The sequence below is a fragment of the Colobus angolensis genome, unplaced genomic scaffold, assembly GCF_000951035.1.
Source record: "Colobus angolensis palliatus isolate OR3802 unplaced genomic scaffold, Cang.pa_1.0 Scaffold57, whole genome shotgun sequence".
NCBI lineage: Eukaryota > Metazoa > Chordata > Mammalia > Primates > Cercopithecidae > Colobus > Colobus angolensis.
In genome coordinates this window covers 6,890,239-6,906,407 of record NW_012119265.1, presented here as the reverse complement: position 1 = coordinate 6,906,407, position 16,169 = coordinate 6,890,239, and the positions used below count along the sequence as shown (strand labels likewise).

Here is a 16,169-nt window from a genome sequence, read left to right as displayed (position 1 = left end):
CACTGTGCCTGGCCCCAAAATTATTTTTAGCTGGGCATGGTGGTGCATACCTATGGTCCTAATTACTTGGGAGGCTGAGGCAGGAGAGTTGCTTGAGCTCAGGAGTTAGAGGTTACAGTGGGTTATGATCATGTCACTGCAGTCCAGGCTCTAGCCTAGATGACAGAAGGAGACCCTGGCTCTAATTAAAACAAATAAAAAACTTGTCAAACTGTACACTTAGAAGTGGTGACTTTTATGGCAAGTAAACTTACCTCAAAAAAACAAGAAGGACGTGGAAAGGAAGAAAAATATGAGGAAGAGGGAGAAGGAAAAAATGGGGAAGAGAATGGGGAGAAGAAGAGGGAAAGGGGGAAAGAGAAAAAGAAGAGGAAGCAAAGAAAATGGGGAAGAGAAGGGGGAGAAGAAAAGGAAAAGGCGGGAGGAGAAAAAGAAGAGGAAGGAAAGAAAAAAATGGAGAAGAGAAAGGGGGAGAAGAAGAGGGAAAGGGGGAAAGAGAAAAAGAAGAGGAAGGAAAGAAAAAAATGGAGAAGAGAAAGGGGGAGAAGAAGAGGGAAGGAGGGAAGGAAAAAAAGAATGGCCTAGGCTCCATAAAGAAAGGCTCATTTTAACCATTCAACAAATAATTAAACTCTTGTTGGGTTTCAGGCAAGGACTAGGCACAAAAGGAGAAACATCCTTAAATCCTAAGTAATTTATAATCTATAGGGTGAGACAGATATGGAAACCAACTTTAATACAATCTGATAATTACTATAACAAAAATATGTACAAAGTACTAGGGGGATAACAGAGACATTTGGGGTGGGAGGTATGAAGAGTGGTTTAATAATCTGAAAGCTGCAATATGAAATAAGAGGATGAGAGAGAACTAACCATCACCAAAGAAGTACTAGGAAGTAAGGTCAGAAGAACTTACCTCTTGTTACTGGAGAATTTACTTGACCTCTGGAATATATAAATCCACAATGAACTAAAGCTTTTGTCTTTTAATAAAAACAAAAAAGATTCCATTTCACTTACCAATGTCAGAGGTCAGTGGTTCACTTGTCTCACTGACTGAAACACTGATATTAGGTGCAATCTGTTGCTGGATTGGAAAGAGCCCAGAGATAATTCTTGACATTATTTCTTGCTCTACCCTGAGGGGATGGTGGGGTAGATAAAAGTTAAGATTCCTCAATTTGATTGAAATGTAAAAAATGTCAGACATACCACCCTTAAAAATAACCTTTACCAATGTCACAAACATGTTGGCGTGAAAGTAGTCATTCTGAAAGTTAAATCTGGAAGAAAAAAATAAAATGGGCTGGGCATCATGGTGCACACCTGTGATCTCAGCACTTTGGGAGGCCACGTTGGGCAGATTGCTTGAGCTCAGGAGTTCAAGACCATCCTGAGAAACAGGGCAAAAAACTGCCTGTACAAAATATACAAAAATTAGCTGGGCATGGTGGTACGTGCCTGTAGTCCCAGCTGCTCAGGAGGCTGAGGTGGGAGGATGGCTTGAGGTCAGGAGGTCGAGGCTGCAGTAAGCCATGATCACACCACTGCACTAAGTCTAGGCAATAGAGTGAGACTCTGTCTCAGAAAAAAAAAAAAGTGCTTCTGAAGAAGATAAACCACAGTAAACAGAATCTCCTTGTGGGAGATAGTTTATGAAATCAAATTAAAATCTTCCAGATTAGTCTAATGAAAAGCTTAAAAGAACTCCTAAACTCAAAATAAGACTTGGACCAATGACTCTCTGGCATATCATGTACCTAAACTGTTTCCACTCTGAGCGCACACATAAAAACCACGTAAGATCAGAGCTAGAAAAGAAGTCTAGCTGCCCTCTCTTCAGGGCAATACACATATAGGCTATATTATAGGTAGTTTTTCTCTTAAAATGTAAAGAAAAAATCTATTGCCAAGGTCATCTTCAGGAAGGGAAAGGGGAACAGGAGACTTCTAGAACATATCTTTAGTGCAACTAATAGACTTCTTAAAAATTATTGTATAAATAATAGGCGTTCATTATAGAAAATTTAGAAAATATCTAAGAGTTTAAAACATTGATAAAGCTTGCCTATAATCCTAGGTTCAGGGATAAACACAGTCAATTTGGTATATATGCTTTTTCAAACTTTTGTTTTATGCACACTTTTTTGTTTTGTTTTGCTTTGTTTTGAGACAGAGTCTCACTCTTTCACCCAGTCTGGAGTGCAGTGGCGCAGTCTCAGCTCACTGCAACCTCCACCTCCCAGGTTCAAGCAGTTCTCCTATCTCAGTCTCCCGGGTAGCTGAGACCACAGGTGTGTGCCATCGCACCCGTCTAATTTTTGTATTTTGTTTTCTCAGTAGTGACGGGGTTTCACCATGTTGGTCAGGCTGGTCTCGAACTCCTGACCTCGGGATCTGCCCATCTCTGCCTCCCAAAGTGCTGGGATTACAGGTATGAGCCACTGTGCCTGGCCATTTTGCATTTTTTTAGCAGAGACAGGGTTTCACCGTGTTAGCCAGGATGGTCTTGATCTCCTGACCTCGTGATCTGCCCATCTCTGCCTCCCAAAGTGCTGGGATTACAGGCTTGAGCCACCGCGCCTGGCCGTAACTACTGTTTTAAACAGCTGGTAATACAGAGTAAATTTTGGCTTTGTATAATTTCATACTGCTATAATAGATTATAAATTCTTTTTAACACAAGTAAGGTTGATTAAACAAGCAATAAAAGTTCCTGAAATGTATTTTCTTTTAAAGATTAAAAATATCAGTTTATATAATAACGCAAAGCAATAAATGATCCTTGGCTATATCTTGATTTAAAAAAAACCATAAAGGATATTTTTGAAACAATTAGGGAAATCTAAATATGGTCTCTATGTTCTATATTATTAACATGTCAATGTTAAATTTGGGGGGTCTGATAATGGTATTTTGGTTATGTAAGAAAGCAAGTTGCTCTGTGGTGATACTGCTGATGCTTCTGAGGTAAAGTGTCATGATGTCTGTAACTTTCAAATGGTTTTTAAAGGATATATAATATATAGCAGATATAAAGACAGATTTTTATAAGTGTGCCAAAATATTATCAATCAGTAAATATGAACGACCCTTGAATAAATAACTAAATAAAAACATAGGTCTGCACTGCGAGAGGCCAATCATACAAATTTGGTTTTTTCAACCAAATGTGGATCAAAAACAGTATTCATGAGACAAGAAATGCATATATATAGAGGTCTGACTTTTCATATTCTTCAGTTTTACAGGGCCAACTATGAGACTCCAGTATGCAAGGATTGGCCAATTCTCCACGTATACCAATGGACAACTGTGTAGGTAAAGGGTGTACAGATGTTCATTGTATCATATTTTCAACTATTCTATAGATTTAAAAGTTTTTAAAATAAAATGCTGGGGGAAATGTTGCTTTAATCATAGTAACAAGGAAAAAAATTCTACCACAAGTTGGGCATGGTGGCTGGTGCCTGTAATCCCAGCTACTCAGGAGGCTGAGGCAGGAGCATCGCTTAAGCCCAGAAGTTCAAGACCAGCCAGGGCAATATATAAAGACCATGTCTCTAAAAATGATAATAATACTTCTACCACAAACCATGATCTTATGGTATGCGGCTTAAAATTCATCTCTTTTACTATTCTTCAATAAATGTATCAAAAATTCCCCATACCGGCAAATATGTTTCATTTGCTGAAGCATCCCCAGAAACACCTGTAGCAACAGGACCTTCCTTCTTTGCTTCTCTGTCACCCAGCATGACCTCAATGGTCTCAGCAAGGGCTTCGTTCACAAAATGGTTAATCACGTCTGAGTTCACAGGAACACCAGCATCAACAAAAAGCTGGAGGGCGCCACTGCTTGTTCCTTCCACTAAAAGTAAAAAAAGAATCAGAATAAGTGGGCAAGAAACATGCTTGCAATTCAAGCTTTCATTATCATTATTATTATTATTATTATTATTATTACTACTACTTTTCTTGAGACAGAGTCTCACTCTGTCACCCAGGCTGGAGTGCAGTGACATGATCTTGGCTCACTGCAACTGCCACCTCCCAGGTTCAAGCAATTCTCCTGCCTCAGCCTCCTGAACAGCTGGGACTACAGGCATGTACCATCACGCCTGGCTAATTTTTGTATTTTTAGTAGAGATGGGGGTTTCGCCATGTTGGCCAGGCTGGTCTTGAACTCCTGACATCAGGTGATCTACCTGCCTTGGCCTCCCAAAGTGCTGGGATTATAGACGAGAGCCACCGCGCCTGGACCAAATTTTCATTCTTAAAAGTTTAGAGATGCCAATATATGTGTATGGAGGTGGGTGGGGGAGGGTGGAAAGAGGAATAAAAATGAAAATACAAACATATCTACTTATTATGAAAAAGACTAAGGACAACTTACATAACAAATATTCTCTGTAAATAAAAAAAAAGGGAGATGAAAATTTACTCAGGTGGCCTCTTCTCTACTACTATAGAATTTAGTGATAAAAATGGGCACATTAAATGCCCTCATGTGAATATAACTCACATTTCCAAGAGTATAACAACAGGAAACTCTGTGACAGATCTCAACTAAAACAAAAGAATGCACTAAATATGAAGGCAAACCTCCCTTCCTTTAGTTTCAGATACATCAGTTATTAACATCTACTGCAGTTGAGGTGCTTGTTATCAGATGTCCTATAGGTATATTAATTTCTGAATGGGTTGTACTTTTCACTTACATTAATGTACATCAAATTAAGTAAAACTTCCTGAATAGACTTTACTTGACTTAAAGTAGTGATATTTATAAAGCTCCATGTGGAAAATAAGTGGATACTAATCTGTACAACCTGATGGAGATGTGACCTCACCAAAGAGTACTCCTTAAGTAATACAACTATAGTAACAATATCCAGAATTACCTAAAAAGTGGGTAGAAGTGTAGTGGGATCACTTGTTGATGGGGTATGTAACAGCAATTTGCTCTTGAGTTACCATAGCAGAGACTATCACAATCCCAAATTTATATTCAATAATATATGTTGATACATCTCCTTTTTAGTTTCCATAATTCATTCTTTAAGCATGACCAAAAATCAGAACATCTTTTTTATAAGGCCCAAAATCCCTACCCAGACACCGGCAAAACAAAAGCAAACACAAATCTTTTACAAGGAAGAAAACAGGATCTAAATACCCAATTTGTAAATTGTCTGATTTTCAGCAGGAAAACAATTTTCTCATAAATTTGTTGTTCATTTTTGTCCTTCCTCCAAAGATGAGATGATGAAAGAAAACCAGGATAATAACAACAGAAGGAGGCATGTGAGCTATGCTAAACAGGACAAATTAACCAAATGCAACAATAAACTCTATGAAGCGGGGATATAGGGTATAGTTGAGTGGGGAATGAAGAAGAGTAAAGCAAAGAAAATACAACAAATAATAACTCCAAGGCTTTAGAGATTATGGGTGCTGGGAGAATTGTGATATCAAAAATGAGAAGCATTTTAGACATACTAAGGATGAGATGCCAGGGGAGCATCAAGCAGAATATTCACCAACGAGCAGAACTGCAAGTTGTCGGCCCAAATACATGGCTCAGGGTTCATCAACTGACACAGGATAACTAATGTCAGGAGGAAACTGGAAAAAACAGAAAAGAGGGCAAAGCATGGGAACTAGTGAAATAAATTTATTCAAGTAGCAGAAAATAAAATGAGAAAATGAAGGTCCTAAAGAAGTTTAAAAAAAAAAAACAAAAAAGAGGAAGAGTAACAGAATGAAGTTTAAGAAGCCAACACCAGGAGAAGAATTTAAGAATCAGAGATGGTCAATAGTGCCTATGCTTGAGCCATCCGCTAAACAAGGATTTGAAAAAGGGAAGCATTTTTCACAAGCAAATGCTGTGAGAAAGGAATTTCCTGAAGGGGAGGGCAAAAGAAGGCCACGCCATAAGGACTAAAGAGGAAGTCAGTAATGAGAAATTAAAGTGGTGAATATAGACTCTGAAGTCTAGGATTCGGGCTGTTAAAGGATAGTCTATGAGGGAGAAAGAATAGCTTATCCTGAGGCTGGAAAGAAGAAAAAAAGTAGAAATAATGGTAAACAGGAATGAAAAGAAAAAAAAAAAGTTAGAAAAACTTTCACTATCCAATTTCAAGTCTTACTATTAAATTACAGTAATCAATAAGTATGGTATTAGTATAACTTGCAGGTGAATGGGATAGGATACAAAGCCCAAAACCAAGACACACACATACATAACCAATTGATGCTCAACCAAGGTGTTAAGGTAGTTCAATGGAGTAAGGATAATCTTTTCAACAAATGATACTAGAACAGCTGGATATCCATAAGCCAAAAAAACACCCAAACAAAAAAGAACTTGATCCTTACTTCACACCATAAAACTTAACTCAAAATAAACTAAAACCTAAATGTGTAATCTAAAACCATACAACTTCCAGAAGAAAACATAGGAAACTATCTTAGTGATCTTGGGTTAGCAAAGTTTTTTTAAAAACAGCATGCAAAAATCCCTACAAACTACTAGAAAAAAACCTGATAAATTAGTCTTCTTCAAAATCAATCTTTTTGTCTTCAAAATATAATGCTGAGAAAACAAAAAGGCAAAACACAAAGTAGAAGAAAATATTTACAAAACATATCCAATAAAGGACTTGTATCCAGAATAGATAAAAAACTTCATATTCAGTAATATGAAGATACAACTCAAACTTAAAAATGGTCAAAAGATTTAAAAAGATTTCACCAAAGTAAATATACAGATGGCAAATAAACATATTAAAAAGTTGTACATCATCATTAGTAATGATACTACTCAGTTATTAGTACAGTTAGGGAAATACCTTCACATAGATTCAGAAATGGCTAGAATTATAAACACTGACAACACCAAGTCACCAAGTGGTGGGGAGGATGTGGAGCAACTAAAGTCGCATACACTGCTGGGTGGAATGCAAAATAGTATACCCACTTTTGGAAATGTTTAGCAGTTTCTTATAAAGTTAAACATTTACTTATCATATGACCAAGCAAAATTAAAAGATTTCTACACAAAGATTTGCTTACAAATGTTCATAGCAGCTTTGCTCATAATAGCCAAAAACTGAAAAGACTATGAACGTCCATCAACTGGTAAATGGATTGACAAGTTATGGTATATCTATATATTATAGTATTACTACATGCAATAGCTTGATTGACAAAATATTGTGCTAATAAAAGAAGCCAGCCAACAACGGGCTACATATTGCATGATTACATATGTATGAAATTCTAGAAAAGGTAAAAATACAGTAATAGAAAGCAGGTCAGTGTTGTTTGAGGACAGTGCATGAGTAAGGTTTAGGAATTGACTGCAAAACTGCATAAGGAAGCTTTTGGAGAAGACAGAAATGTTTTTCTATCTCATGATTATGTGGCTAATATATAGCTGTGTGAACTTGTCAAAACTTGTCAAACTGGGGCAGGTACAGTGACTCACTCTTGTAATCCCAGCGCTTTGGGAGGCTGAGGCAGGAGGACCACTTGAGGCCAGGAGTATGAGATTAGCCTGAGCAATATAGCAAGACCCCATCTCTACAAAATGTACTGATTGATTGATTGAGATAGAGTCTTGCTTTATTGCCCAGGCTGGAGTGCAGTGACGTGATCTTGGCTCACTGCAACCTCCACCTCCTGGGTTCAAGCAATTCTCCTGTCTCAGCTTCTGGAGTAGCTGGAATTATAGTTTGTGCCACCATACCCAGCTGATTTTTGTATTTTTCATAGAGACAGGGTTTCACCATATTGGCCAGGCTGATCTTGAACTCCTCACCTCAGGTGATCTGTCCTCCTTGGCCTCCCAAAGTGCTGGGATTACAGGTGTGAGGCACTGTGCCTGGCCCCAAAATTATTTTTAGCTGGGCATGGTGGTGCATACCTATGGTCCTAATTACTTGGGAGGCTGAGGCAGGAGAGTTGCTTGAGCTCAGGAGTTAGAGGTTACAGTGGGTTATGATCATGTCACTGCAGTCCAGGCTCTAGCCTAGATGACAGAAGGAGACCCTGGCTCTAATTAAAACAAATAAAAAACTTGTCAAACTGTACACTTAGAAGTGGTGACTTTTATGGCAAGTAAACTTACCTCAAAAAAACAAGAAGGACGTGGAAAGGAAGAAAAATATGAGGAAGAGGGAGAAGGAAAAAATGGGGAAGAGAATGAGGAGAAGAAGAGGGAAAGGGGGAAAGAGAAAAAGAAGAGGAAGCAAAGAAAATGGGGAAGAGAAGGGGGAGAAGAAAAGGAAAAGGCGGGAGGAGAAAAAGAAGAGGAAGGAAAGAAAAAAATGGAGAAGAGAAAGGGGGAGAAGAAGAGGGAAGGAGGGAAGGAAAAAAAGAATGGCCTAGGCTCCATAAAGAAAGGCTCATTTTAACCATTCAACAAATAATTAAACTCTTGTTGGGTTTCAGGCAAGGACTAGGCACAAAAGGAGAAACATCCTTAAATCCTAAGTAATTTATAATCTATAGGGTGAGACAGATATGGAAACCAACTTTAATACAATCTGATAATTACTATAACAAAAATATGTACAAAGTACTAGGGGGATAACAGAGACATTTGGGGTGGGAGGTATGAAGAGTGGTTTAATAATCTGAAAGCTGCAATATGAAATAAGAGGATGAGAGAGAACTAACCATCACCAAAGAAGTACTAGGAAGTAAGGTCAGAAGAACTTACCTCTTGTTACTGGAGAATTTACTTGACCTCTGGAATATATAAATCCACAATGAACTAAAGCTTTTGTCTTTTAATAAAAACAAAAAAGATTCCATTTCACTTACCAATGTCAGAGGTCAGTGGTTCACTTGTCTCACTGACTGAAACACTGATATTAGGTGCAATCTGTTGCTGGATTGGAAAGAGCCCAGAGATAATTCTTGACATTATTTCTTGCTCTACCCTGAGGGGATGGTGGGGTAGATAAAAGTTAAGATTCCTCAATTTGATTGAAATGTAAAAAATGTCAGACATACCACCCTTAAAAATAACCTTTACCAATGTCACAAACATGTTGGCGTGAAAGTAGTCATTCTGAAAGTTAAATCTGGAAGAAAAAAATAAAATGGGCTGGGCATCATGGTGCACACCTGTGATCTCAGCACTTTGGGAGGCCACGTTGGGCAGATTGCTTGAGCTCAGGAGTTCAAGACCATCCTGAGAAACAGGGCAAAAAACTGCCTGTACAAAATATACAAAAATTAGCTGGGCATGGTGGTACGTGCCTGTAGTCCCAGCTGCTCAGGAGGCTGAGGTGGGAGGATGGCTTGAGGTCAGGAGGTCGAGGCTGCAGTAAGCCATGATCACACCACTGCACTAAGTCTAGGCAATAGAGTGAGACTCTGTCTCAGAAAAAAAAAAAAGTGCTTCTGAAGAAGATAAACCACAGTAAACAGAATCTCCTTGTGGGAGATAGTTTATGAAATCAAATTAAAATCTTCCAGATTAGTCTAATGAAAAGCTTAAAAGAACTCCTAAACTCAAAATAAGACTTGGACCAATGACTCTCTGGCATATCATGTACCTAAACTGTTTCCACTCTGAGCGCACACATAAAAACCACGTAAGATCAGAGCTAGAAAAGAAGTCTAGCTGCCCTCTCTTCAGGGCAATACACATATAGGCTATATTATAGGTAGTTTTTCTCTTAAAATGTAAAGAAAAAATCTATTGCCAAGGTCATCTTCAGGAAGGGAAAGGGGAACAGGAGACTTCTAGAACATATCTTTAGTGCAACTAATAGACTTCTTAAAAATTATTGTATAAATAATAGGCGTTCATTATAGAAAATTTAGAAAATATCTAAGAGTTTAAAACATTGATAAAGCTTGCCTATAATCCTAGGTTCAGGGATAAACACAGTCAATTTGGTATATATGCTTTTTCAAACTTTTGTTTTATGCACACTTTTTTGTTTTGTTTTGCTTTGTTTTGAGACAGAGTCTCACTCTTTCACCCAGTCTGGAGTGCAGTGGCGCAGTCTCAGCTCACTGCAACCTCCACCTCCCAGGTTCAAGCAGTTCTCCTATCTCAGTCTCCCGGGTAGCTGAGACCACAGGTGTGTGCCATCGCACCCGTCTAATTTTTGTATTTTGTTTTCTCAGTAGTGACGGGGTTTCACCATGTTGGTCAGGCTGGTCTCGAACTCCTGACCTCGGGTAACCCACTCGCCTTGGCCTCTCGAAGTGCTGGGATTACAGGCGTGAGCCACTGCACTGGCTGTATAGTTACTTTTGAGTAAGATCTTGTAAACTGGGGTTACATTGTTAGTATCCTGCTTCGTTTATATGCCAGTACGTTATTAATATCTTTTTATATCACTAAATTTATTCTAAACCTAATTTTCATAATTATATTAATATTCAGCCGTTTTACTTATTCCATAACTTCCTTAAGGTTTCTTACAAGTAAAAATACAAATAATAGAGTTCATTTCATATTCATATGTAACAAGTTACAATCGTTATTGTAATATGTAACAACAGTAACATATTACAACTTGTTGTTATCAGAATGTAACAAACCTGAACAGTGCCTTCTTTGTAGTTCTAGGTATTATATGGCCTAGTATAGCAGTCCCAACCTTTTTGGCATCAGGGATGGGTTTTGTGGAAGACAATTTTTCCACAGACCAGGGCAGGGGTGGTGGGGTAGAGGGTGGGGGCATGGATTTGGGATGAAATTGTTTCAGCTCAGATCATCAGGCATTATATTCTCATAGGTAGCATGCAACCTAGATCCCTCGCATGCACGGTTCACAATAGGGTTTGCGCTTCTATGAAATCTAATGCCATGGCTGATCTGACAGGAGGTGGAGCTCAGGTGGTAATGCTCACTCACCTGCTGCTCACCTCCTGCTGTGCAGCTTAGTTCCCTAGTTCCTGACAGGCCACAGACCGGTACTGGTTCGTGGCCCTGGGGTTGGGGATCCCTGGCCTAGTAGCACACCATAATTACTTCCTTAGGATAAGTTTCTGGAAATGAATCACTGGATTAAAGAAATGTACATTTTTTTAAGGTTTCCTAATAGTCTACTTTGCCAGAGTAGACAGACTGAGTACAAATATTCAAGGACAAAAACAGTATCTCCAACAATAGTTAAGCCCTCAGCATTATATCAAACACTTTCCAGTGACTAAAGCAAAGAAAGTTTAATAAACAAAAGAAGACAAGGAATACTTTCAGCTACAATTTAATACTTTCCATTTATATTTGCTACTATGGTTCTATTCATACCAAAAACATTGCAAACTTACCACTGAATTAAGCTATTTTCCAATGTTTCTTTTCTCTCAATTACTTTATCCAGAATATTGGCAGTGGGCTGAAAAGTAGAAGCAACTGGCGGAAATGGAGGACCATTATATTTTGTAGAATCAGCTTTAACACTTCTGTTAAACTCCAGAATTGATTCAGAGTCTGGAATTTCATCACATTTTTCCTCTTCCTGGTAGTAACAAAACCAAAACTATTATATTCATGTATTTGTTCAACATTTACTGAGTATCAACTATAGGCAAGGAACTAGGTGAATTAAGAAACACTTCTAAGTTAACCAACAGCATTTCTAATTAGGTGGTATCACATTAATTATAATATACACATTAGTCATACATACCATATTGAGGAACCCTTAATTACACAGTTTGTCTTTTTAGAACCCAATATTCATTTTATGCAATCATAAAATAAACTAAAAAACATAATTATTCCTGCATAAAACACTATTACTTCTCTCAAGAAATGTATGAACTTAATAATTATCATTAAAAAACTGATGCTTCCTGATATGGTTTGGATATTTGTCCCCTCCAAATCTCATGTTGAAGGGTCATCCCCAGTGTTGGAGATGGGGCCTGGTGGGCGGTGCTTGGGTCATGGGGGCTGATCTCTCATGAATTGCTTGGTGCCCTCCCTATGGTAATAAGTTAGTTTGTGAGAGAGAGCTGATTGTTTAAAGGAGACTGGCACATCCTCCCCTCTCTCTTGCTCCCTCTCTTGCTTTGTGACACATCTGGACCCTCACAGCCTTCTACCTGAGTAAAAGCTTCCTGAGGTCCTGACCAGAAGTAGTTGCTGGCACCATGCTTCTTTTACAGCCTGCAGAGCCATGAGTCAATTAAATCTCTTCACTTTTTTTTTTTTAAGACATAGTTTCATTCTTGTCACCCAGGCTGGAGTCCAATGGTACGATCTCAGCTCACTGCAACCTCTACCTCCTGGGTTCAAGCAATTCTCCTGTCTTGGCCTCCCAAGATGCTGGGATGACAGGCGCCCACCACTATGCCCGGCTAATTTTTGCATTTTTTGGTAGAGACAGGGTTTCACCATGTTGGCCAGGCTGGTCCTGAACTCCTGACCTCAGGTAATCCACCTGCCTCGGCCTCCCAAAGTGCTGGGATTACAGGCATGAGACACTGCGCCTGGCCTTAAATCTCTTTTCTTTATAAATTACCCAGTAATTCCTTTACAACAATGCAAAATGGACTAATACACTACCAAAATCACTATTTGCTCTTATATAACTTACAATTTACATTTAAATATGCAATTAGGTCGGTAATCTTACAAATTATTTGCATTACCACATCATAATCAATAGAATTATTTCTGGAATTGTCAAATTTTTTATTACAAAATATATCATATGTGTTTAAAAGTAAACAGTGTCCATGTACTGTATCTGTTACATAAATAACATGAATTGCATTTATCTGCTCCCCAACTTTAACAACTATCAACTTATAGTCAATCTTGTCTCATCTAGCCACTTTCCCCTTCACATATCATTTTGAAGCAAATCACAGATATCACATCATTTTATCTATAAATAATTCAGTCAAAAACACTTTGGGTCTCTCTAACTACTACAACTCAGTAATATTATTCCATCAAAAAATGAAGTCCACAGCTAATAAATGGCAGAGCTACTACAGGAACTTGTCTTTGAATGCTAAATCCTCTGCTACTTCTATAACTGTTTCTTTCACTTGTATATTGCATAAACAATTACCAAGTACCTTTGCTAGGCATTAGGAATATAAAAATGAATAAGGTCCCTGCCTTCAAAATTCTCATGTGGCTACTCACATAAGAAAAGATACATCAGTGAGCAAATAACATTAATATACTGCACACCTCTGCATATTCTAAAATTGGATTTCATTTTATGATTAACAAAACTGATCTTAGCTCTAAAAGTCAAAGAAACATGATCAAATGTCTTCTTTAAAGTCTACTGACATAATAGTCAAGCAGTTTCAATGTTCTATGATCTTTTCTCTCACCCTTTTAAATTTACTTCTGCCTATTTTTCCCTCTATTTCATTATTTCTATCATTTCTATAACTCTTCCTTCCATATGGGATACTCCTTTGGATTGTAGATTCCTCACAACTTTTTTTCTCAATATTAATTAACTGGTCACTTCACCACAAATCCAGAAATCAAAATAGATAAATGTAATAGAATGAAAAAAAAGACAAATTGGAGGAAAAGAAGCCAAAGGAAGTGGAAAGAAAGAAGAAAGCAGGAAACTAGATAGACAAAATCTAGGTGGGAAATAGCAGATAATCATGAAGCTTCACGAAGGCAGATAGGTGATACAGACGAAAGACATTCTAGAATAACAACTTTATAATTTTTAAAATAAAAGTATATTTAACTCAAAAGTAAAAGAAAGTATCTCAAAGCACTGTAACATGATATTGATAGTTCAAAGATAGTCAACAACCTGGAAAAATACTGGTAGAAAAATAATTTCTCATGGTTTCTAAGCTTTGTTACCTGTATGACATCGATTATTTCATCAAAGTTAGTTCCTGGAAACTTCACCTCTTCTTCATCTACCTTCATAATTTCTGGAGTCTAAGAAAGCATTTTCAGAAAGTGTTTGTTGTGCTTAACACTTTTAAAATTTATAAGTAATTTATCATATTTCCACCTATAGCATAAGCTTATAATTACATGGTCCTTTTTTATCATTTTAATACCCTATTCAGAATTGATTTAATTAGTAAATGAAATCCAAGCTAGTCCCCAAGCCATTACGTCAACATTTCAATAGCTTTAAAAAATTAATCAGCTGTTTTTCTGTAAAGGACTCCATCAGCAATATCACTTAATTGGTCAACAGGTTGATATAATTGAGACTTCTCTTCTAGAACTGAGACAAAGAAAAGTGTTTACATGTGTAGATATCGAAGTATAAACAAACACAAACTCACACGAAGACAGATACAGAATCAAATAATTCAGGAAAAAAAACCAAAATAGTCATTTTACAAATCTAACCTTTAGGCCTCATTATATAAAATGTAGTCATGCAATAGCCTCTTACTGAGAGCAGAATGATAAACAGTCTAAAAATTTAATACTTGTTATCACAGAAGTTTCAATAAACAGAAGCCTAAAAAAATTACTGATGAAAAAATTCAATTAAGCACAATGTCACTTAGGGTCAGTTCCATTTCATTACTTGTGATCATGAAAGATTGCTAGTGTTCTCTCTCCTTTTAAAATTGTATCGTCGGCCAAATTTGCTTACAATAAACAAATTAAATAAATAAACTTACCTGTGGTAAGTTACAGTGCTATTTTGCTGTGTAGTAAAGCCATAACTTCATTATTCAAAAGCAAATAAATACCAGAAAGAAATGCGTATTTTTGTATCATGTCAACAGTAGGATAACAAGGTAACATTCCAAAATATAAACTCCACCTGTCACTACAAAATTTACACTTAGAAAATCTATAATTCCCATGTAAATCAAAGATTCATCACCAAAGAGACAGAAATTCTTTCTTCACATGAGAGTTTCACAACTTAAATTACCAAAAAGTTTACACTAAAGATTATCACTTTCCAAATAATTACAAATGTAAGGATCTGAAACAAACAAGTTCATGAACAACTCAAAATTTGTTTTGGGCTGGTGTGGTGGCTCACGCTTGTAATCCCAGAACTTGGGAGGCCGAGGCAGAGGGATCACTTGAAGTCAGGAGTTCAAGACCAGCCTGGCCAACATGGTCAAACCCTGTCTCTACTAAAAATACAAAAATAAGCTGGGTGTGGGGGCGGGCACCTGTAATACCAGCTCTGAGGCAGAAGAATTGGTTGAACCCAGGAGGTGGAGGTTGCAGTGAGCCGAGATCTCACCACTGCACTCTAGACTGGGCGACAGAGCAAGACTCTGCCTAAAAAAAAAAAATTTGTTTTGAATCTTTCCCTCAAAATATAAGTTATTATAATAAGTTATCATTATGATAAAAGGCTTTAAACAGAGTAACATTAGCTAAAATCTACAGTCAGACATTACATTACTCAAAATAATATGATAAAATTCTGAAATATACCTTTATCCAAGCTTGCACAGGAGGAAGAGATGCTTCTTTGGGACTAGACAGAGGTGAACCAACATCAGTGCTACCATTTGAAATGCTGTCAATATCTACACTGGGTAATACCTAAAACAGAATACAACATTCAGTTTTCTGTTTATCATTTTTACTCAAATACTTTTATGAGTATGTGTATATACAAGTACATGTATGTGTGTATATATACATATACATAAAAACAAAGCATGCCCTTTAAGTTTTTATTGTGAAGCCAATGGATAACAAAACTTTTAAATTATGGAAGCATATTTTATAAAATATGAAAAAAAGGAAAACACAAAATTCTATCTGAAGATAACTTCATTTTCACTATTCCCTTTGTCTTTTACTATCTACTTATATATAACTAAAATTTAAAATAGTTTTCATTCTTGATTTTTCATTGTGATTACAACGAAGAACCATTAACACTTATCATGCTTTTGTATAGACTTCATAATTATATTTGTAAATGACTATATAACATTTCAACAAACATATCTTAATTATTTAATTATGTTTCAATTAGAAAAATTTAGGAAATTTCCAATTTTTCCACTATTATATATATATCACTACAAAAAAAACTTACACACACACACGCACAAAATTTTCTTCCTAAACTCTAAACTCTAAATCAATTCACTATGCTAGATAACCAGATATTGGATTAGCTTTCTGGGCCACAGGACACAAATACTTAAGATTCTTGGAAGTACTGGTGAAATGTAATCCTAAC

General features: G+C 36.9%; 1 protein-coding gene across 1 annotated transcript in view; it reads right to left on the bottom strand.

The window, feature by feature from the left end:
* KIAA0586 (KIAA0586 ortholog) overlaps positions 1–16,169 on the bottom strand; it is a 128,801-nt gene that overhangs the window by 64,226 nt on the left and 48,406 nt on the right. The window contains 5 exon segments of the mRNA XM_011961983.1: positions 3,675–3,874; positions 8,836–8,954; positions 11,308–11,498; positions 13,838–13,918; positions 15,407–15,517. Coding sequence (XP_011817373.1) covers positions 3,675–3,874; positions 8,836–8,954; positions 11,308–11,498; positions 13,838–13,918; positions 15,407–15,517 — 702 coding nt within the window.